We start from the raw sequence: 22,692 nt of genomic DNA on the forward strand, positions 1-22,692 counted from the left end.
TTCGCCGACCTGCGATCGTTCGATAGTCGACTGGAAAGTATGAGTGGAGGAGGCTAGGCCGGTTCTCGATCGATTTTTCATCCTGCCTAGTGGATGACGAGGGTGGCGGAGAGGAAAGCGTGGCTAAGACTCTGAGGCTTCAGTTGGAGAGGAAGAGGTTAGGGCACAGATCGATGCAGGGAGACGAGGAAGGGGACGACGAGCTCCCCAATCCAACCAGCGGCAGCGACTCTGACTCTTCTTCTTCCTCGCATTCCTCTGCCACGAAGTCATATTTCGATCGTCACCTGCGAGGCTTCTCGGGGAAGCCGGATGATCTGAAAGAGAAGCACGTTGTTCGACGCTTTAATCGAACTACTAGGTCGGTTTAAATTTCGCACGGGGGGAGAGAAAAAATTTTGTGTCCTAGATGGGTCGATTTAAATTGAAAAGTAGCGACGGATTAGCGAGGGAATTTTTCTATCGCTAATCCGTTGCTAATTAGGGACGGATTAGAGACGAAAAAATTCCCTCACAAATTAGTGACGAAAAAATTTTGTCGCTAATTAGCATTTTTTCTTGTAATGTTTGGTGACGAAAAAATATCGTTGTTAATCCGTCGTGACTTAGCGACGAAAAAAATTTTATCGCTAAGTTGTGACGGAGTTTGAGACATAATTTTTTCGTCGTTAATTTTGCAAATATTTTGAATGTTATCGACGAAGAGTTTTCTCTCGCTACTCCATCACAAATTCGCGATGAAAAAAATCCATCATAAATTTTCGTCGCTAATTAACATTTTTCTTGTAGTGAAATCATCTAAAGTCAATACCACAAAGTAAACTAAAAACCAATGGGTGGGTAATATTGCAATATTTGTCGATATATTATAAAATAGCATTATTTTTTAAAGGTAATATAGTCATTTTCATTCATAAATGCAATTTAAGGGACATTTCCATCAAATCCATCATGCTAAATCCTTCCAGGAGGTTAGATTTGAACAAAACAACTAGAAGCAATGAGATCTTAAAGGACTGGCTACGACATTAGGGATGACGTTGGGGATGACTCACATATAATATTTCACATAACCCTAATTAAGATATGTTACAACTCATGCATAAATCACAAAGAGTGCCATCAAACGTTGCGTCAAGAAACTAAAGTCACGCTTCAGAAAATCGCCAATCTGATGTAACACATATTGCAACTTGAAAATTAATTAATATCCATTCCTCTAAAGATAAATTTTCCATATGGTAGGCGCCTATGTATAAATTACCACACACGCATTTTACAACGTTTTTTTATATTTATTAATTTTACATTATTTTAATAGTTTTAATAGGTGTCACGTAAAGATTGACACGTAATAATTTCTTATGACAGGGCCAATATCGATACTGACAAGTAGTGACCGTGAAGAATTGGACCACGACCGAGAGCGAACGTCAAGACTCATGCTTCATACCTGATAATACAATATTTTTTATTATTTTTATATTGAAAATTTATGGGTCTTAATCGAAACTCAGGTCGGGCCCAGGTCTGACATAAAATTTCACAAATTATATCTCGGTTCATGTATTAATTTATCGGACCTTTAGGTTTGGACCCGAGTCTTAATCGGGTCTTCTTATTTATCACTATACCCAGATCCAATAGGGTTTTGTTCCGGACGAGGCTAGGTAAACCCAACCATTTTGACACCCCTAGGCCTAATGACTGAACTAGTTGGCGGACCCCTACCAGAATTCGATCCTGTCAATGACACAGGACCCCGCTTACCACATGGGATGCCACCTCGGTGGTTCACCCTTATTGCCTTATAACAACAGTCAAAAATGTAATAAGAACGGTAATAGATGATAAACCGGACTTGTTGAGGTCTAATTTCCATCGTTATCATTGACCCCTACAAGAGAAATCCCTATCAAAATTCCAAGCATTTGTTTTTTTCAATTCAATTTCGTCGGGATTTTTTAAATTGAAAGGAACCCTAGAAAAGGGAGAGGACATGGATTCGAGTCTCGTCTGATCTCAGAGACCAGAGCAATGCTTCCGGTGATCCTCTGCTCCCTCTTTTGGGGACTTCATCTGTTTCTTGCCAGAGGGCAGCCTTCAGGTAAACTCTTGGAAACCCCCAACCCCGCACCCCCCCCCCCCCCCCCCCTTACAATTCTTTCATGATGATGCCATTGCGATGATTTGGCCTGGGGATCCAGAATTAGGTTTCGAGGGTAAGGTGTTTGATGGAATGTATTCAATTCGGTGGAAGCATCTTTCTCGCTTCTCCGCCTGTCCTGGCTATTTTAAACATGAAGGTGTATTAAGTTTGAAACAGAGTTCGATCGAGCCCTTATGTTCTGAACTTTTTCCATAAAAAAACGTGCAGGATTCATAAGCATTGACTGTGGCAGTCTGGAAGAAAGTTATGTGGATAGTACCACCAATATCACCTATGTCTCTGATTCCAAGTTTATGAAATTTGGGGATATTGGAACCGTCTCCTTCTCCACCCCTTATATTAACGGAAAGCCGAAACACCTCAAGCAACTTAGGAGTTTCCCAAAGGGAAAGAGGAATTGTTACACGCTGCAGCCAGTCACTCCGGGAACCAAGTATTTAATTCGGACTTCATTCTTATATGGGAACTACGACGGATTGGACTCTTTCCCTCAGTTCGACTTGTATTTGGGAGTCACCTTTGTCCAAACAGTCACTGCTTCAGCGTCAGATTGGTATGCGTATGAATACATAGTTATGCCGACGAGGAGTTATTTCAATGTTTGCCTCTGCAAAACAAGTACTCGTGCACCTTTCATCTCGGCCTTAGAGCTTCGGCCTATACTGGGGGATGCTATTTATCCTGTTGTTAATGGAACATTGGCTTTGCATACATTGGTTAGATCGGATCTCGGGTCACAGTTCCCAAGGTTCTCCAGGTCTGTTACTCTGTCAAATATTGTTTCAGTTAAATTTGGTTGCTCGTCCAAGATTGGATGGAACAGCTGAGCATAATTGACAGAATGCTTGTTGTGTCTCTTCTATAACAACTTTGTCCAGCGTTAGTTTCGATTGGACAAGAAGTTGAGCGTTTGGTTTTATGCTGTGCGGACAGCTTGGATACCTATGAATAATGGGTAGGATAACTTTGCTTTGAATCTACTCTATCCACTCAACCATACGAGTGTTTTAACATGTTTATTATGGATTTTAACTTCAGATATGGATCTCATATTGGATCTAAAAACTTAAAAATATTTAAAATTTAGGTAATTTGAGAATAAATAAGAATTGATAAATTTTTAATATATAAATGCATTAATGAGTGTCATATTGGATCTAATTATAAAAGTTTATCAAAAAATTATGGATTTTAGCCTCAAATATGGATCTCCAACTGGATCCAAGTACAAAAAAATGTTTAAATTTTAGGTAATCTGAAAAAGTAAGAATTTATATTTTTTTTATATACAAATACAAAAACTATAAATAAATCATAAAACCTTAAAATGCAAGAAATAAATCTAAAAACCATAAACTACAAGAAAAATAAACGATAAGTCAAAAAAATTATAAATAAACTATAAAATGAAATATAAAAAGCCTGATTAAAAGAAGATAAAAAACAATTCTAATCAAATACAAGAAAAGACTTAAACAAATTGAGCATCAAAAGTCCTAATTAAAGAAATTTTATTCAAAACCTTAATAAAAATATCAAAAAAATAAGTCCTAATCAAATTAAATATCTAAAACCATAATTCAAGATGTTTGATTCAAAGCCCCGATCAAATCAAAGGAAAGTCCTAATAAAATTAAATTACAAAAGCTTTAATAAAATTAAATAACAAAATCCCTAATTAATTAAAGATATTTGATTCAAAGTCCAAAAAAACCGTGGTAGCGGTGGTGATGGATGATGGTGGTATAATATCTCAATTTTGATCATAATAGTTTTTTTTAATATTTCTACAAAAATAAATTATTTTTAATCTTCTATATGACAAATCATGCTTCGATTATATTTTGCCCCTCAAAAACAGTAACTTTAGGATTATTTAAATAGCTTTTAAATGTGACAAAAGTGAGGTCAATACAATATCAAAGTAAAGAGTTATGACAAATAACAAGGGAACTTGTCTAAACAAAATCTTATTTTTTAAATAGGATGAGTGTATATTTTACTACTTAAATATTAAAATATTTTTATATTTAAAAGGTGAATTAAAGTTGAAGATATTTGTTTTTAAACAAATATAAAATCACCCAAATTTGACACATAAACAAGGTGTTATGGTCAAACCAATTAAACCTATCATAATGAATGTACGAATTTAAAATGTACCAAAATTCCTAAATCCATGTCCTCTTAGAAAAACCCTACAAACCATCTAAAATCAATACCACAAATTAAACGAAGATCCAATGGGTGGGTATGCGATGAATATTGCAATATTTGTCAATATATTATGAAATACCATTATTTTTAAGGGTAATATATTCATTTTCATTTTTCTTTTCTCCGTCGATATCAGTAGTACCTGCATGAATTTATCTTTTAAGAAGGGTACTTGTGAACTTTTGGTGAATGGGCTTATCTGTGTGTGAATTATGGTTGTGTATCCAGGTACCCAGATGATGCTTTTGATCGTTTTTGGCTCTCTCCTGCACCCTTCTCCCCTATTAACACCTCACTCTCTGTTTCTTCTGCAACTGATGCATATATGCCACCATCAGTCGTGATGCAAACTGCTGATGTCATTCCAAAGTCCAGTGAAGGAATACGACAGCAACCATTAAATTTACCTGAAGGTGCCTATTTGTACATGTGCATACATTTTGCAGAATTACAAGAACTCGAGGCCAACGAAACCAGAGAATTTGACATCACATTGGATTCCAAACATTGGTATGGACCCATGACACCTTCATATCTAAAAGCTGCAAATGTGTGCTCCACCAGCATCTACCAATCTCAGACCAACATTGTGGAGTATAATCCAACCAAAAGATCAACACTTTCTCCAATCGTAAACGCCATTGAACTTTATACTGTAACGCAATTATCCAGTTATCTGACCGATGATGCAGATGGTGCGTAGAGTATGAGTGATGAATGTGATTCACACTACACTTTTTCATGAAAGCAAAATGTAAGCAGTACGTCTAGGACCCAATATTTTGCTAAAATATTCGTTAATGAATGTGCAGCCAGCTCTCTTATGGATATTATGAACAATTTTCAAATCACTAAGGCCTGGACAGGAGATCCTTGTTTACCTTTTGGCTATGCTTGGGAAGGGTTGGTTTGCAGCAATGATACATCCCCAAGGATTACTTCACTGTATGTTTGCCTATACGAAACTATAAGCAGTTTATATGAAGCATGATCTGATGGTGGCTAATTCATTTCTGCAGGGATTTATCAAACAGTGGATTAAGTGGTCAGATCCCCAAAAGTTTGGCCAATCTTACCGCCATTGTTAGTTTGTGAGTAAAACATCTAATCTTCAGACAATCTAGAAATTTGGCAGGAAACAACCTGACGGGCAGCATACCGGACTTTCTTGCTAATCTACCACAGTTGAGCGAGTTGTAAGTTTGCCTCTTTCTTTTTCTTTTTCTTATTTTTCTTTTTTTTCTTTTCTTTCCTTTATTTTTGGGCGGTATGTTTAGACTTATTTGTGACATGCTCGGTTTACTTACCCTTGTTGCCTTGTTAATATCCAGAAATTTGTCAGATAATAATCTCAATGGTTCAGTGCCTGATGCTCTTCTCCGTAAAATCCAAAGTGGAAGCCTTACATTAAGGTTATTCTCTTCACAACTTTCCATGTTGCTATGATGGGGAATTGCTCTGTATATAGTTCTCACAGGGCAGTTTATTTGGCCTGAAAGATGTTTCAGTTATTCCACTCCAATTTAATAAACTGATCTCTATTTCTACATGAGGCGCTATCACACGGAACAGGATCCAGTCATCCACCATGACATCCCTATCATCATGCCCCCTCTTTTAGATCTCATTGTTGCAAGTGTTTTTATCATAGTTAAAGCGGAAGCGGGGAGGCAAGTGTTAAAAAAGTAGTATGAGTGATTATTCATGTACATGAAAAATGAAAAAGGAAAATCATAAAAAACAACATAAAGCATGGGCCAAATCAAATAAAAAATGACATAAACACAAATATAAAACCAACAGGAAAGCAAAAAAAAAAATGATTTTGAAGACAAGGAGAAAGTGAGCTTTTTAGTAAAGATAATCGAGTTTCCCATATTTAGAAAGCAGTTTTCCCAAAGCTTAAAGGAGGAGTTTCCCGCTATCGAAGTGAGCTTCCCCATTAGCACAAGTAGTTTTTTATGACTATAGTTTTGATCAAATCCGACCCTATAGATGCGATCTCCATGGTCTTTTAGTGAAGATCCACATTTGGATTGCCAAAGTCGGACATGTTCAGGATTCTTCGGCAATTCAAAAATCAACTGCCTTTAAAAATCCTATTTTTCATTAAGTACTGCAATTTAAGGGTTTTTTCCATCAAATCCATCATGTTAAATCCTTCTAGGAGGTTAGATTTGAACAAAACAACTAGAAGCAATGAGATCTTGAAGGACTGGCTACGACATTAGGGATGACGTTGGGGATGACTAATTATCCCTCACATATAATATTTCACATAACCCTAATTAGGATATGTTACAACTCATGCATAAATCACAAGAATGCCAATATGCAATCCATACACCTGATGTAGCACACATTGCAACTGGAAATTAATTAATATCCATTCCGCTAAACATAACTTTGCGCCTATGTATAAATTACCACACACACATTTTACAACGTTTTTTTTTATATATTTCTGCAATTTATGCCTCTTTTAATAGGGACACGTTTTTTTCAGGGATTTTTTAGTAAATTGGTCTCTGCCTGCCAATTTGCAAAATAGTCCTAGACTTATGCCATTCTACAAATCAGTCCCTGCCTTTTAGTTAACCTTTGCAAATTAGTCTCTAAGGTTAACAGACGTTAGTTTCTTAGGTACTCTCGTGTTCTACTACATTGAGTCCTCCAATCTGATGTTCTGACCCTGCAAACAGCAATACAGTAGCGGAGGGGAGGAAGGAAAGAAGAAAAAAAGCAGAGTGAGAGAAAGACGCACTTGAAAGAGGAAGGGTGAGATAAGAGTGGTTATTAGAGAGAGCACATCATAACACCTAAATTCAAAAGGACCGTCAAACTAATGATTTGATTTGATATTTTTTTTCAAAGGATTACATCATGTTGCCAACTCAGCATTCCCCCACACCCCCACCCCCACCCTCTTCTATGTTTGATTTTTTTTTCATTACTTTGTATCATCTCCTCTTGGATCTCTACTTGGGTGCAGTATTTCGGGCAACGCAGAGCTTTGCTCATCGGGTGTCTGCGACGTCCATCATCGGAAGAAAAACAATAAGAGTATCATTATTGGCACGAGTGTGTCAGCAGCTTTAGTATCATTCTTCTTGGTAGCCTCTCTAATTATTGCTGTAAAGTTGAAGAAAAGAAATGTAGCTCGTAAGTGCTTCATTTCCAAATTGCCACACTGGCATTAAATTTTATTTCCTCTAATTACGTACACTGCTATGGTCATACTCTGGTTTACAACTTCCATCTTCCTTTTATGGTTTTTGCAAGTAAAGAACCAACTTTAGGCCGAAAGAGAGTAGACAAGTCCAGCAGTTGTCAAGTATTCACATACTCAGAAGTTGTTCAGATGACCAAAAATTTTAGTCAGAAAATCGGTGAAGGAGGTTATGGCCCTGTTTTCTATGGGCGTTTACATGATCGTCAGAATGTGGCTGTTAAAGTTCTTTCTCATACATCCAGGCAAGGCTCTAAGGAATTCTACACTGAGGTGATGGCTGCATCGTCTTCTATTTGCTGTTTATGAAGTTCGTCATCAAATGAGTGATATCGAGCAGCTTCTTTTGTAGGTTGATCTGCTCTCAAGAATTCACCACAGAAATCTTGTATTATTTTTTGGATACTGTGATGAAGGTGAAAACATGATTTATGAGTACATTCCACGAGGAAATCTTCGAGAAGCTTTATCAGGTAAGCACTTCATGCACCTTAATCTTTGTCATTTGGTTTATTTTAGTGTGTAGTTCGTTTCCATGATGCTATCAAGAAAACATACATCACGCAAGCCAATAACACCTATGGATCTTGTATTTGAACTCCCTTCAGAATTGGATGTCCTTAGGAATTAGATCTATCTTTTTGACATTTGATTCGGTATTGTGGTCTTACAATCACCTATGTCCTAATGCTACAATATGACATGCATGGAGGCTGCTGGCAGATGTTATTAGCTTTTTGATGCCTCAAGGATAAATTGAAACCCCTGGAGCAAACTCTTACATCATTGCACTTGTTTGAAAGGAGTGAAGAACAGTATGCTATATTATACAGGAACATGGGATATGTGATCCGGCCATTTTCATGGAACCTTCTGTTCAGAGTAATGGGATAAGAATTCCAAACAAATGTACGAGTATACATGTGTGCAGTCAATATAAAAGATCTAAATAGACTTGAGAATTAAACTGAATATGGCAAATATCACACTCATTTATTAGCTTTTGTCTAGCTGTTAGAATTTACATGGTCCACATTGGAGTATGTGCCCAGATATTTTGCTTGTAAGTGTCATGCCATGGGCACTTTTTTCTTATAGCTATTTTTCAACATTCCTTGCTAACATAGTCTTGTACAATATCAACAATCCAGATGTCATGACAGTCCTTGAAGTGCTTTTGGAGGTCAACTTCTCTAGCCGAACTTGATGACACTATATTCATGTCAACCATAGTCATAAATATCGGCGAGATATTTTTTTTTCTTGAAAGAAAAATATTTCTTAGATTTAATTCGAATCGACGAGAAGTCACTAAACAGTAGATGCTCACCCATCCCATAGCCAACAAGATGAAGATTACACTTGAAGACCTTCTCCATGTACACGCAGATTACTTGAGTTCACATTTAGCATCTCAATTTCAGCCCTTTTAAGCCTGACACCTTTTTATGGCTCTCGAGCACTAACTGCGACATGCTCAATTTAGCAAAAAAAATAGTGACATAATTGAAACACAAAATTTCAACTGTTAAAATATGATATTTTGAAAGTCACTTGCATTAAATATCACGCAATTGTATCGCATTTTTTTCTAAAGAAGCAATAAGAAGAAGCAAACTACGCCTATGCAATATGCATTAAATGCTGTAAAGCATGGAATGCTGCCAAGCCCACTGGGAGAGGGAGTCCCGTACACTGCAAAGAGGGAGGCACCCACCTTTTTATAATCTGAGGGTCATCCCTCCGCCACTTCCTTCAATATGGGGCTATTCTAATAGTCCCATTGAAGTGGTGGTATGGTATAATGCAATTAAACACCCCATTGCATTTGTTTAAACCAACCTCTCTCTCTCAGTATATTTGTTTTTGTTTTTGTTTTTTATCTTGCCAAGCTTTTTCCGAATTTTTTCTGAGAAAAACTCGTTTTTTTGAAAATATCCCGATATCCCTTTCAAAAACAAATCCTGAGAAATTCCTTTGCCGAGAATATCTTAAGAACGAGATTTGTGACTATGATGTCAAGTAACTTCCTTTTCTGAAATCATTCCCATATTGCTGGTATCATTGACCACCAATAATGCAGAATTTCAAAAGGTGCAGCGAAAGCTTGATAAAATACCTGCTAGGCAGGTTTTTTTATTTCAAATATTTGTTCACTTGGTGTGGCTATGCCAGCCTCTGTGGCCTTGATGGTATTCTGAATGCTGGAAGCATGCTGTATGTGGCTCCTTCCTTTCCTCCAGGTTTGATATGGTTAGGAAGTTTGTACTCTAGGTTAGTGGAAAGACATTGTTCCTATCAAACTTATTCACACATCAAAATGGGAGTCTGGTTGTGCAGTATTTGCTATGAGAAGTTCTGACGTTTTCTGATGAACCTGACTATTTACATAATATGTATGTTCTTTTATTTGTGCATGGATTCCATGGTGTTGGGTTAAATATGATGACTGGAGTTTTGGAGCTGCCTTGTGTTCTAATCCAAACGATGGACAGCACCCAGTCAGACTATAATAAAACGAAAATGAAAAAGTAACTGACATGGTTGTTTTTGGCTTTTGAGTTATTGACATGACAGTTCTGTGAGTCAGCTGATACATGGTAGTTAATAGATGGGCCATTATTGGAATAGTTAGGTTGCCAGGGAACTGAAAGCATTTGCCGAGCAACTTGATACACTCCATGATTCCCATTAAAGACAGACCTGTTTTTAGATCTAGGCTTTCAAAGTAGCAGTATCTTCGAATTCTGTGACTCTCTCTCTCTCTCTCTCTCTCTCTCTCTCTCTCTCTCTCAACCATAACAACATTCACAAAGATATTGGATCTTACCTATTGCTTACTGAATTAGATATTTGACCATCTGACCAATCCCACACTAATACTCTTTGTGACTATTATGTTAAGATTTGTTATGTTTAACTTATTTTTGTAATTCCTTTGATTTGGATACTTTTTTATTTTTTAAAAGATTTGTTGAGAATTTTCTGAGAGTTCCTTGAGAAATAAATTTTTTAAAATATCTCAAGATATACCCTTGCTGGAAATTCTTGAGAATGGCAGATAATATAGTTTTTTTAATTTTATTTTCTGTGATCCCTTTGATTTGAATCTTTGGAACTTTATTTTTTTTAATTGCTAGAATTTTCTGAGATGAGATTTTCTCGAGAAAACAGACTTATAAAATATGCCAAGATATTCCCTTGCAATTTCTCGCAGGTATTTGTGACATTTTTTTAAATAAGCAAATTTTGTAGAAAAAAATTCATTCATTTGCAGTATAAGATGAAAAGTGTAACACGGAATGTAATGTTAAGCATAAAAATATAGCCAATCAGGAATATACAAGGAAAATTACTGACTATTTAAGCAAAGTATAGTAGGCCAAGGTAATTTTCTTGAGAAAGTCAGAAATACATAACCAAAGAGGTGTATTTCATCACTTCTACAACTTTGGGGACATTTTATTCATGTGTTGAAGTTGAGTGATATGGTATGTTCTTGAAATTTATAATTTCTATGACCTATTTTAGCAACATGATGGAAAAGTTGTTTTTCAGAGACTAACGGTCTCCTTTCAGGACATACACAAGTTAATCTAGATTGGAATCAAAGGCTTCAAATAGCTCTCAATGCTGCTCAAGGTCTCTTTCTCTCTCTCTCATCATTGATTAATGAATCAGGATTGGACTAATTACTCATCAGGTGCAAACCTGCCATAGATGTGAATGATGAATCATGATTGGACACACAATCTCTCTCTCTCTCTCTCATCATTGATTTATGAATCAGGATTGGACTACCTACATTCAGGGTGCAAACCTGCCATCATTCACAGAGATGTGAAGAGCGCCAACATTCTCTTAACCGATAACTTTGAAGCCAAAATTGCAGATTTTGGTATGTCAAAGTCTGGTATGCCTGATGGTACTACCCACATATCTACCGTTGTTGTTGGCACCCCTGGTTATCTGGACCCACAGTGAGTGTTATTTCTTTCCTTCAAGTAAAATTTGCCTAGATGTTTTTTGTCAACGTCACAGAAACTTGCAATAAATTTGATCAAAATGGTAGCCATTGAACCTTGGAGTTTTTAAGTTGGTATATAGTTCGCATGTAAGAGAAGAGTCGGCACTTCTCTAATGACAGAAGCAGTCTTCGTTATTCCATATGATTAATTCGAGTGTACAAAACCTCCAATTTTTTTCTCAGCCTCATTAAATGTAGTTTTGGGGCCAATCCCTTTTTTTTGTCATTTAATTTTAGTTTTATTGGAACAATGGTGAATCTCATGGATTCAGTGGTAGCAGTTTATTTCCCCTTTTCTTTTATACAGGCTTCTGATCATCCAGAAAATCACTTACAATAATATCTCATGTTGGTAGAGTCCCCTGTTACTGGGGGTGTTTGAATAGCGGACTGTCATAGACAGGGACAGCACGTCCTGTCCTGTACTGCCTGCAGACAGGACAGGATGCACTGTCCACACACCCAAAAACCAAAACAATTTTTTTTTTATGGTTTGTCCATGCCTGTCGGTCCGCCGTTGTTCCGTGGGGTAGGGGGGCAGGACCCTACCAGTTATACAACCATACCATTTCGGGTTCGAACTTGCAACGTCCCAACACAAGGTGACGTGCAGTCCTGGTTGTTCATACTTGTTTTGTCCTTTGTTCTGCCAAATTGCCAATAGACTTTCTTTGTTTTGCTGCAGATATTCCTCCACCAATCAGCTGAATGAAAAAAGTGATGTATACAGTTTCGGTGTTGTACTTCTGGAACTCATTTCCGGGAAACAGCATATTGTTGTTGAACCATCATACGAGAGAATTCATATTACCGATTGGGTATGAATTTAACCAAATATTTCAGTCCAGTAATTTGTTTATGCTATTACGTTTAGCACCTTTTCTCTTTTTACTTGAATTCCAGAATGTCTCCAAAAGTGAAAAGTCTATTGCCAAACTGCATTAATTATGACGTGCTTCAATGCTTGATCATGGAGAATCAATAGGATTGATTCCCTGAATTGCTTTTGAATAATAACACATTGAAAGTAGGACATGGAAAAGAAATGAGCAGATTTTCATTTTTTTTCTTAATTTGACAACTTTAGCTACAAAAATAAGGTGTAAGGTTGTTGATCTTATTGTGTAAACTTGAAAAACAAATCTGTCTCATCAAAATAAATTGGTTACAAATAAGAATGTATTAACGTAGAAACTTACTTGTTTTTCTTGGGTTTTTTTCAGCTACTGCCATTTTATTGGATATATTTGTTGCTTTACTGCCAGTTACTTTTGACGATGTTCATTAATGATCTGTCAGTAATTCCCGTTTGCTTACTATTGATCTGGCTTATATATGTAATTTGTGTATATTATACTACTTAACATATTAAAGGCCATATACCAAATATTCAAATCGTGGAAGTAGTGAACATATGGTTTGATCATTGTTTTTGTCAGTGGCGGAGCCAAGAATCTAAATTATGGTGGGCAAAAAATGCATAGTAAATTTTTTAAAAATAATTACTAATAAATTATACTAACATTATGTTTTAAAAAATAATTATTATAAAACAGTCATTATTATAATCAGGCTTAATGCTAATTGAATAGAAAAATAGCACAAAAAACCTTAAAACCCTAATTAAATGTTCATGAAATCTGAAAAATTTCTAAATCAATACCTTCAATCATAAAAAAATCATAGATCTATGTTAATTGAAAATTTTCCCACTTCGGTTGAAAATTTTCAAAACTTTAGGTGTTGTGCTTAATACTAATTGAAAAGAAAAATTGTTCAAAAAACCTTAAAACCCTAATTAAATGTTCATGAAATCTGAAAAAAATCTAAATCCATACCCTCAATCATAAAAAAAAAAAAAAATCATAGATCTATGCTAGATTGAAACATTTCCCACTTCGATTTAAAATTTTCAAAACTTTAGGAGGGGCTTGAGCCCCAACTCGCCCCCCATCCGCCCTTGGTTTTTGTCCATTTTGCTTTAACATATTAAAGGCTATATTATTCAAATTTCCATTTCATGGAAGTACTGGACATGTGGTTTGATCATTTTCTTTACTTTTCTTTCATCATTTTTTTTATTTGTGCTTTGTTAACTTTTATGAACTAAATTGTATTTTTTAAGAATTTAAGATTGGATAAAATAGAGTAGAGTTTTCTTTGGAAACTTTATCAATGTTTAAGTGGATGTCGATGGGGTTTATTTCCATTTTTCAAATGCTTTAATACAGTGCAAAACATTTTATTGTCAACGAAAAATCTCATTTTAGTAAATCTACAGTGGTTGCTTTAAGGTGGTCAGAGGCCAGCATGACCATTTGGGCATGGGTATGGGTCATTCACTACCTACTGCAAAAATAGTGATCAAATCATCCACATATAAGCAAACAACTAGAAAATCTTCTCCATCTCTCTTTATGGTTCGCTTGGGCTTCTTTGAAATTCTTTCTTTTGAAAATATTGATCTATTTTCATATTCTAAGCTCGTGGTGCTTGCTTTAAGCCATATAAATCTTTCTTTAACCTATAAACTTTTTTTTCATGTCATTCCTTCTTAAAGTTAAGAGATTGCTCAACATATACCTCTTTTTTGAGTTCTCCATTAAGAAAGACAATTTTTATATCCAACTAATATACAAGAACTTTCAACTCGGTAGAGATGGCTAGCACAACTTGAATTGTCTTCATTCTCACAACTGGAACAAAAGTTTCACTAAAGTCTACTCCATATTTTTAAGAATAGTCTTTTGCTACAAGTCGGGCTTTGTGCTTTTGAATTGAGCCATCTTCATTGAATTTGGTTTTTAAAATCTATTTTAGACCAACTATATCTTTTTCTTTTAGCCTATCTACCAATTCTCATGTATGATTTTTCTCAATTGCAGAAATCTCTTCATTCATGGTAGTTTTCCAAATATCATCTTTGATGGCTTCTTCATAATTTTGAGACTCAACTGAAAACAATGCCATATGACAAGAAGCATATATATCTGCAAGAGATCTAACCTTTCTATGAGGAGTATCTGATTCTAAATCACTTGAGTCTATTGGATCCATATGTTCTTTGCTTGTAGAAGTGTCTGACATAGTCAAATTTGTCTCTCGTTGAGGTGCTTCTACTGAGTGTGTTCCCCAGTCCCATTCACTTTTTTCATCAAAAATTACATCGCTTGAGATAACCAACTCCTTTGTGTTTAGCTTAACTAGGCGATAGGCTTTTGAAGTGTCACTATAACCAACAAATGAACTTTTCTCCCTTCTCAACAAGTTTTCCTCTATTTTGAGAAAGAATTTTGCAATAAGCAACATAACCAAAAACTTTAAAATGACTTACTTTTGGTTTGTGCTTGTACCATGCCTCATACAGAGTTTTGTTGTGAATAGACTTAGTGGAGCTCTATTCAAAATATACATTGTTGTGTTCACGGCTTCGGCCCAAAAACTGTTTGGAAGATTCTTTCCTTTTAACATGCTCCTTGCCATTTCAACAATAGTGTAATTTCGTCGCTCTACGACACCATTTTGTTGTGATGTTTTTGTTGCACTTAGTTGCCTTTTGATACCTTAGATTTTGCAATAGCTCTAAAATTCATTGGATGTAAATTCTCCTCCGCGGTCAGTCCTTAATCTTTTTAATTTGAACCCACTCTCCTTTTCCACATAGGCTTTAAATTCTTTAAAAATAGAGAATGCTTCTGACTTTTGTAGGAGAAAGTATATCCATGTCATTCTGCTGAAGTCGTCAATGAAGAGTAAAGAATACTTTCTTCCATTATGAGATTCTATCTGCATCGATCCACAAATGTTTGCACGAACCAATTCAAGAGGACACTTCACCTTCCAAGATGAATTTGAGAAAAGAAGTCTATTAAATTTGTTATATATACAGCTTTCACATATTTTATTTTCTCCATCGATATAAGGAAGCCCAATCACCATATTTTTTTGCTTCAACAATCTCAAACTTTGATAATTTAAATGTCCAAATCTTAAATGCCAAAGATTTGATACATCTAAACTTTCAACCTTTAGTACTTATCCTTCACATGAACTCATAGTTAAGAAAAAGACCTTATTTGTAGTCATCTTCACTTTGGCTATTGTTTGCTGACTATTTTTGCCAACAATGGTACATTGGTCATTATTGGAGTTTACTAAGTACCCCTTTTCATCAATTGACCGGCACTTAAAAAGTTTTATGCTAAACCAAGTATATAATAAACATCATGAATGAATTTGGTCTGACCTGATTTAGTTTTTACTGTTATGACTCCTTTGCCTTCAACATTTTAAGATTTTTAATCTCTCATTCTTACTTTGAAGGTGATAGTTTCATCAAGTTTGATGAAACACTTTTTATTTTCAGTCATATGGTTGCTACAACCACTATTTACATACATATATCACTTGGTTCTTGCTCAACGTTCATACAAGATAAGACAATTTGATCTTTCTCATTTTCATTTTTTGAGAAATTGGCTTCATACTTTTCTTGAAGCCAACAGTCATTTTGAGAGTAATTTGGTATTCAACATCTTGTATATTTGAATCGGCATTCTCTAGACTCATGTCCGAATTTTTTGCAGATATGACAATATTTTTCTGATTGCTTAAACTGTCTTGGTTGAATAGAATAATTTTTTTCTTTGCTGCCACTTTTGAGAAACTTTTGATTTCTTTCTTTTAAAAAATAAGGTCTTCTTTTGAAGCTTTCTTTTTTTTCATCCATATTAAGCTTTGTTTGGAGTGCATGCTCAATCACTTGAGATTCGGTCCTTCCAATCCGCTTCTCATGTGCCTCGAGGGATCCCATCAATTCTTGTAATGATAGAGTTGATAGATCTTTTGACTCTTCTATTGCTGCTATGACATAATCGTACTTCGACGACAAACTTTTTAAATTTTTTTCAACTATTTTTCTCTCCTAAATTTTATCGTCATAGCTTTTTTTTTTATTGATAATCCCAACAACTTTGTTAAAAAACTTTTGAATGGATTCATTGCCTTTCATAGACAATGTATCAAAATCTCTCCACAATGCTTGAAGTTTGATGGAGATAATCTTCTCTGAGCCTTGGAATTCAATCTTTAAAATAACCCAAGCTTCTTTGGACGAACTTGTATTCATGATTCGGGAAAAGATAGCATTGCTTACCCCAAGTTGGATAAATAGAAATATTTTTGCATTGTTCTTCTTGTTATCCTTAAATTCTTTTTGTTTTGGAGCGGTCTATAATGCAAGAATTGCATCATAAGTTGGTTCTTCGTAACCGCCGTGAACAATCTCCCAAAGCTCTTGTGAGGCGAATATAGTCTTCATTTTAAGACTCCAAAAACCATAGCTTTCATTATCAAACACGGGCACTTGGAGTTGGGAGAGATTGGTGACATAATTGTTTAAATTTTCTGTCATGATTTTTATGTAAGTTGGTCTCCTTCAACCTGGCTCTAATACCACTTGTTGGGTTTTGAATACCCTAATTGATGTGGCAGAATATGACTATGGTCACAAAAAATAAGGTTGAGAAAAAGATGAAATTAAAAGTTTTTCTCACTTACACACAAATGCACTAAAAAAAGAAATAATATTTTATTATGCAAATGAGATGAGATTGCATACTAACACAAGAAGGATGAAGGCTTTATATAGAGCCCCAAAAAAATATATCATGTCCTTTCAAAAGGTTACACTTTTTAAAAAGAAACCTAATACTTTTTGGTTAATTTCAAAGAGTCATAAAATTGCATCCTTTCAACAAGCAAGGTGTCTTTTTGAAAATCTAAAACGCCTCTTTCAAATTACAAATTACTAATTTTGACAATTTCATCTTTAAACGTTATGACTGTTGGATGTTTGATTTATGATTCTCGATTGCTAGCAGTTGGTGCTAATCATATTTGAATTATGCAGGTGCGTCCTAACCTTTTGAAAGGCGATCATGTGAAAATTGCAGATCCAAACCTTTATGGGAGGTATGATGCCGGTTCATTCTGGAGGGTAGCAGAATTGGCACTAGAGTGCACTAAAGATAAGGGGATGGAAAGGCCAAATATGGGCAGGGTACTAAGTGAACTAAAGGAAGCCATCACGTTGTGCAATGAAGTTTTCACTGCTGGGGTTTCAGAAAATATCGTTGAACAGAAATCAGATGCATCTAGCTCTTTCTATAGTAACAACTCTATAATTGATGGACATACGCAGGCTTCTGTCGTGTATGATTCTCCTGCTGCAAGGTAAAAGTATCCCATCAACTTTCTTGATTGTTCATTGCCTCCAGGGTCGTTGAACTTGTATGCATTCTTATAGATATTGGATGATACTACTGTTGTTTAAAAACAGAATAATTGGAGACTCTTGGTATATCGTATTTTACTTTATTTTATTATTTTTGTGAATTATCTTGGAGATGATCTTTTGGTAGCTTCTTTAATAAATCTCATATACCACAAAGCCTCAGGCAACTTAAAGATGAGTTAAAAAATGTAATAACATTTTGAGTAAATGTAGTAAGAACAGACTAGACCTCTTTGTTACGAAATTAGATGCCTACTTTATCTTAATGCACTTCAAATAGCTATCTAGGACATGAATGGGTAATATTTGGTCAGGCAATCTGACCATCCAACTGTTCAAGTCATGTCAATTCAATCAGACCTCACGATCCAAATGCCAGGAATGGGCTTTTGTATGTAGTTTTCTTGACCCATGATTTTATGAGTAAAAAAATTTGGTATATTGTAGGCCATTAATTTTAAGCCTTCCAAAAACCTGCAGGTGTGGCATAATTGGGCGACCTAAGAGTTGATTCCTACTAACCAAATATGTAGATCACATTTATAAGGTTAAGACTCATGAAAAAACTAAAGAAGAAAAAAAATGCAAAAAAAAAAGAAAAAAAGCCTTCAAAGATGATGTTCTCCAATTGAGAAAGATAAGGCCATGTGAAGCAACAGGTTCTCCGCATGTCTGGATGGAGCAGTTAGTGCACGTCACCTTGTGTTGGGAAGTTGCAAGTTTGAATCCCAATGGTATGGTTGTATGGTAGGGGTCTGCCAGACTCAAGCCCAACCCGAGTTCCGATTATGTCCTGCAATTTTTCAATGTAAAAATAAAAAAAAATATTATTTTACCGGGTATGGTCCAGGTTTGGTTCATGTAGTTCTTATTGGGTCCAGGTATGGTTTTCTCTTATAGTGGACCCGATTAGATCCGGGTCCGGACCTGATACCATACCAAAAAAACTGTCTTAAGTTTGGTTCTACTTGGGTCTGAACCAAACCCGACCCGTTGATGCCCTAATATTAGGGGTGGCAATCGTGTCGGGTTGGCGGGTCAGAACACCTCAACATGAACCCGACCCATTTATTAAACGGGTCGGATGTGGCAAACACGAACACGACCCATTTATTAAACGGGTAACCCTACCCGACACTGTTAACCCGTTTAATAAACGGGTCGGGTCGACCCAACACGATTACACGACACGTCGACCCGTTTATTAAACGGGTCGACCCGATAACAGGATCCCGGCCAACACCTGAATGCTGCCCCTGCACTTCCAGATAGCCTCGCATCCCTCGGCGCACCTCGAGAGCAGGCTGAGCACCTCGACGGGGTTCTCCATCGACTCCTCTGCAGCAGCCAGCGCTAGCAAAATGGGTACGACACTGGCATCGACCACCCACCGCTTGTTGTCCGGGAATGAACAGAGCGTCGAGAGCGTCGTGGCTGCTTCCCTCTTCGCCTTCAAATTCCCATCCCTGAGGAGCTCTACCAGCACCCCGATAGCGCCTGGGTACCCGCCGATTGTCTCCTTGTTCACCTCCACGATGGCGAGGCTCGTGATGATGGTGGCGGAGAGCGCACAAGCGGCCTGCGCGCCCGAGCGGAGGGCGGACACGACAGGGCCGACAACGCCCTCGGCCACGAGCCCCACCTTGTTGTCATCGTCGAGGAAGAGGTTGAAGAGGATGGAGAAGGCAGCGTCCTGGAAGAGGGGGTCTGCGGCGCAGAGGAGCACGGCGGAGGTCCCGTCGGACTCCGTGAGGAGCTGCCGGAAGTTGCGGTCGTATTTGGAGGGACGTAGGAGGAGGGAGAGGGCATCGAGCTTGGAAGAGTGAGGGGAGTCTGAGATGCCACCGCGGATGATTGGTGGGCGGCGACGGCGGCCGTTGTTGGGGTTGTGGGGAGGGTCCGGGAGAGGGGGATGTGGTGGGCTTGGGCGAAGTGGGAGATGAGGGAGCGGAGGGCGTAGTTGGGGATGAGGGACGGGCGGGCAGGGAGAGGGGTCTAGGTGATAGGGCACGTCCGGTGGTCGGTGTCGAGCCACCGCTGGATGGAGGAGCGGTCGAATGTGTAGCTGGAGGAGAGGATGACGGGTTCGTGTAAACAGGTTGACCTGCATGCCTAACCCGTTTATTAAACGGGTCAGCTGGGTTGGCGGGTTGGCATACCCCTAACAGGAACCCGACCCGTTTAATAAACGGGTTAGGCGGGTCGACCCGTTTACGACACGAACCTGTTTAAGCCAAACCCAAACCCGGCTAAGAAGGGGGTTGACGAGTCGGGTTGGCGGGTCGTGTCAGATTTTGCCACCCATACCTAATATTATCCCATATATATATATATATATATATATATATATATATATATATATATATATATATATATATATATATATATATATATATATATATATATATATAAGGTCAAGTATTTTGAAGCTCGATGTAGATCATTGTTGGTATACGAGATCCATATTCCAATATAGCCATCCCTGTCGTTGGAATTTCTTGAGTAGAATCTTCCGGTACCGTACAAGTGAAGAAGCAATCCCTTGCATTGTAGATATATGTAGATGTATTCAGCTGCATGGCCAAGACATCATCCCTTGCATTGTGTTCTGTCGATGAAAAATATCTTTTTATGAATCAATAAATTTTAAAGCATTTGAAGCTGTCAATTTTTTTATACTCACAAAAAAGCTACATGTTGAAATCCAATTATTTAAATGTGTCTTTACAAAACAAACCATATAGATCGTATCTACATGATCGTATGGACCCAAAAAACTAATAATAAAAAGAAAATGATTAGCTGAGCCATTTATGCGTATAAATTATTGTAGAAAATCTTTTCACATACATAAATATGGGGAAATTATTGGCTACACTCTGCATTCTAAACACTCCGCTTGAACTCATATGGTCAGGTAATTTTTACCAAATCTGACCTCATCATGTGTCATTCTAAATAAGCAAGAATCTACTTTTGGATTTTTTTTAGCAAAAACATTAATTTTTTATGGCTGGAATTTCGGTACATTATAGGCCGTTAATACAGATCAACCCTTAAAAAATTTAAGAACAAGGGTCAAAATAATCAACCCACTAATAACAAATTCAATAGCCAAGAATGGCCTAAAAATATTAGGGCTTTTTGCAATTTGGTCCCTGCTTTATTGCCTATTTACAAAATAGTCTTTACTTGTGCCATTTTGCAAATCAGTCCTTGCCTTGAGACCTATCAAGCATTATAAGCCAACTGAAATCTGAGATGGGTTACAAAGGCAGAGCTTGACAAGTTCTGCTGTAAGCCATGAAAGATGAAATCATGGTGTTTTGGCTCTTGAATGGGTTTGGTCATGAACATGATGCTTTTATAACAATGATACTAAAGCCACCCATTCTTTCATATGATGATGTGGTTGGCCTGCTTCAAGGGCGTGAAACCATGCACATCATGCATGAGGAAGGTGTGAATGAAAATTTTGCCTTTATTGAGCAAAAAGTTAACAATCAGCGAAATCGATTCAATTCGAAGCAAAATTTTAGCTCTATGAGTCATGGCTTTATCCAAGCCAGCCAGGGTGATAGTCGATTCAATTCAAACAAAGGTAAATCTGGTTTAAATCAATAGAATACCAAAATTGGTCAAAGAAAGAAAGATGAGTCTTTGCATCAAATATGTGGCAAGATGAATCACAATGCCATCAATTATAACCATCATTTTAATCATGTCTATGAAGCAGAAGATGTTTCACATGTGCTCGTTGATATGAAACTCGTAGATAGCCAAGATCAAGCCTGATTCCCTAACACTGGAGCTACCTCTCACATTACGGTAGACTAAGGTAACCTCGAAACTTGTTGCAAGTATTTTGGTTCAGAAAAGATTATGGTTGGAAATGGTGCCATATTAAATATTACTCATGTTGGGTCTACAAAGATTAAAAATGGTGATCAATCTCTTCAACTAAATAATGTTTTGATTGTTCTCGATATTAAAAAGAATTTGGTATTTGTAAGTCTATTAACCTCTGATATGTCCTGTTTGTTTGAGTTTTCATCTGATGGCTTTGTAATTAAGGACAAGAGGATGGGCAGGCAAGTAGTGACAGGGAGTAGAGTAGGGGATCTTTGTGGCTTAAACAATTCAAGAAAAATGATCATATGTGAGCAGCAAGCTTTCTTTTTTTCACGGTTTAAAAACTATAGTTGGAATGTGTGACATCAACGACTGGGGCATGTGCATGCACAAGTTATTGATTTTCTTGAAAAAAATAAGTTTATTTCAATAAAGTCAAAGTTTATTAAAAGTGTGACATGTGCAAGTTGCCAAAATGGGTAAAATGAGTCGCCTTCCTCTCCTCTCTATTGATGATCATTACACAGAGCTCTTTGGAAAAGTTCACTGTGACTTGTGGGACCCTACTCCTATTAACTCTCATCAAAAATTCAGATTGTATGCATTTTTTATTGATGAATATTCTCGATTTTCTTGGATATTCCCTCTTAGACATAAATCTGAATTATGTATAAAATTTATTAAATTTCATAAATATGTCCAAACTCAGCTTGAAAAGCAAATAAAATATTTTAAACAAATAAAGGGGGTGAGTTTGGAAGTGTTGAACTTAGAACATATTTGAAATCGAATGTGATTGTTCACTACAAAAGTTGCCCAAAAGCCACAGAACAAAATGGAATGGCTAAACGAAAGCATAGATCTATCATTGAACTAGGGTTGACTATGTTTTTCCATGCTCA

The 22,692-nt window shown here is 36.7% G+C and overlaps 1 protein-coding gene across 1 annotated transcript; it reads left to right on the forward strand.

Annotated features, from left to right (window-relative positions):
* Positions 1-1,949: 1,949 nt before the first annotated feature.
* Positions 1,950-17,881, forward strand: LOC149813934 (putative LRR receptor-like serine/threonine-protein kinase At1g05700). The gene is made up of 15 exons (XM_089991229.1): positions 1,950-2,107; positions 2,378-2,992; positions 3,104-3,125; positions 4,616-5,082; positions 5,200-5,332; positions 5,407-5,478; positions 5,512-5,583; positions 5,719-5,799; positions 7,380-7,549; positions 7,675-7,889; positions 7,969-8,116; positions 11,217-11,258; positions 11,407-11,596; positions 12,329-12,461; positions 17,555-17,881. Exons 1-15 carry the CDS (start codon positions 2,038-2,040, stop codon positions 17,879-17,881), a joined length of 2,757 nt encoding a protein of 918 aa, XP_089847355.1. The 5' UTR covers positions 1,950-2,037.
* The last annotated feature ends 4,811 nt before the right edge of the window (positions 17,882-22,692 follow it).

This window comes from Nuphar pumila, chromosome 16 (assembly GCF_984573655.1).
Source record: "Nuphar pumila chromosome 16, dmNupPumi1.hap1.1, whole genome shotgun sequence".
Lineage (NCBI taxonomy): Eukaryota > Viridiplantae > Streptophyta > Magnoliopsida > Nymphaeales > Nymphaeaceae > Nuphar > Nuphar pumila.

What these genes read in the sequence shown, in the direction of transcription:
- LOC149813934 (XM_089991229.1), top strand. Translation starts at nt 2,038, where the DNA reads ATGCTTCCGGTGATCCTCTGCTCCCTCTTTTGGGGACTTCATCTGTTT. An exon ending in TGGATACCTATGAATAATGG is followed by an intron (nt 3,126 to 4,615) that starts GTAGGATAACTT and finishes TTGTGTATCCAG; the next exon opens with GTACCCAGATGATGCTTTTG. An exon ending in GAATTCATATTACCGATTGG is followed by an intron (nt 12,462 to 17,554) that starts GTATGAATTTAA and finishes TGAATTATGCAG; the next exon opens with GTGCGTCCTAACCTTTTGAA.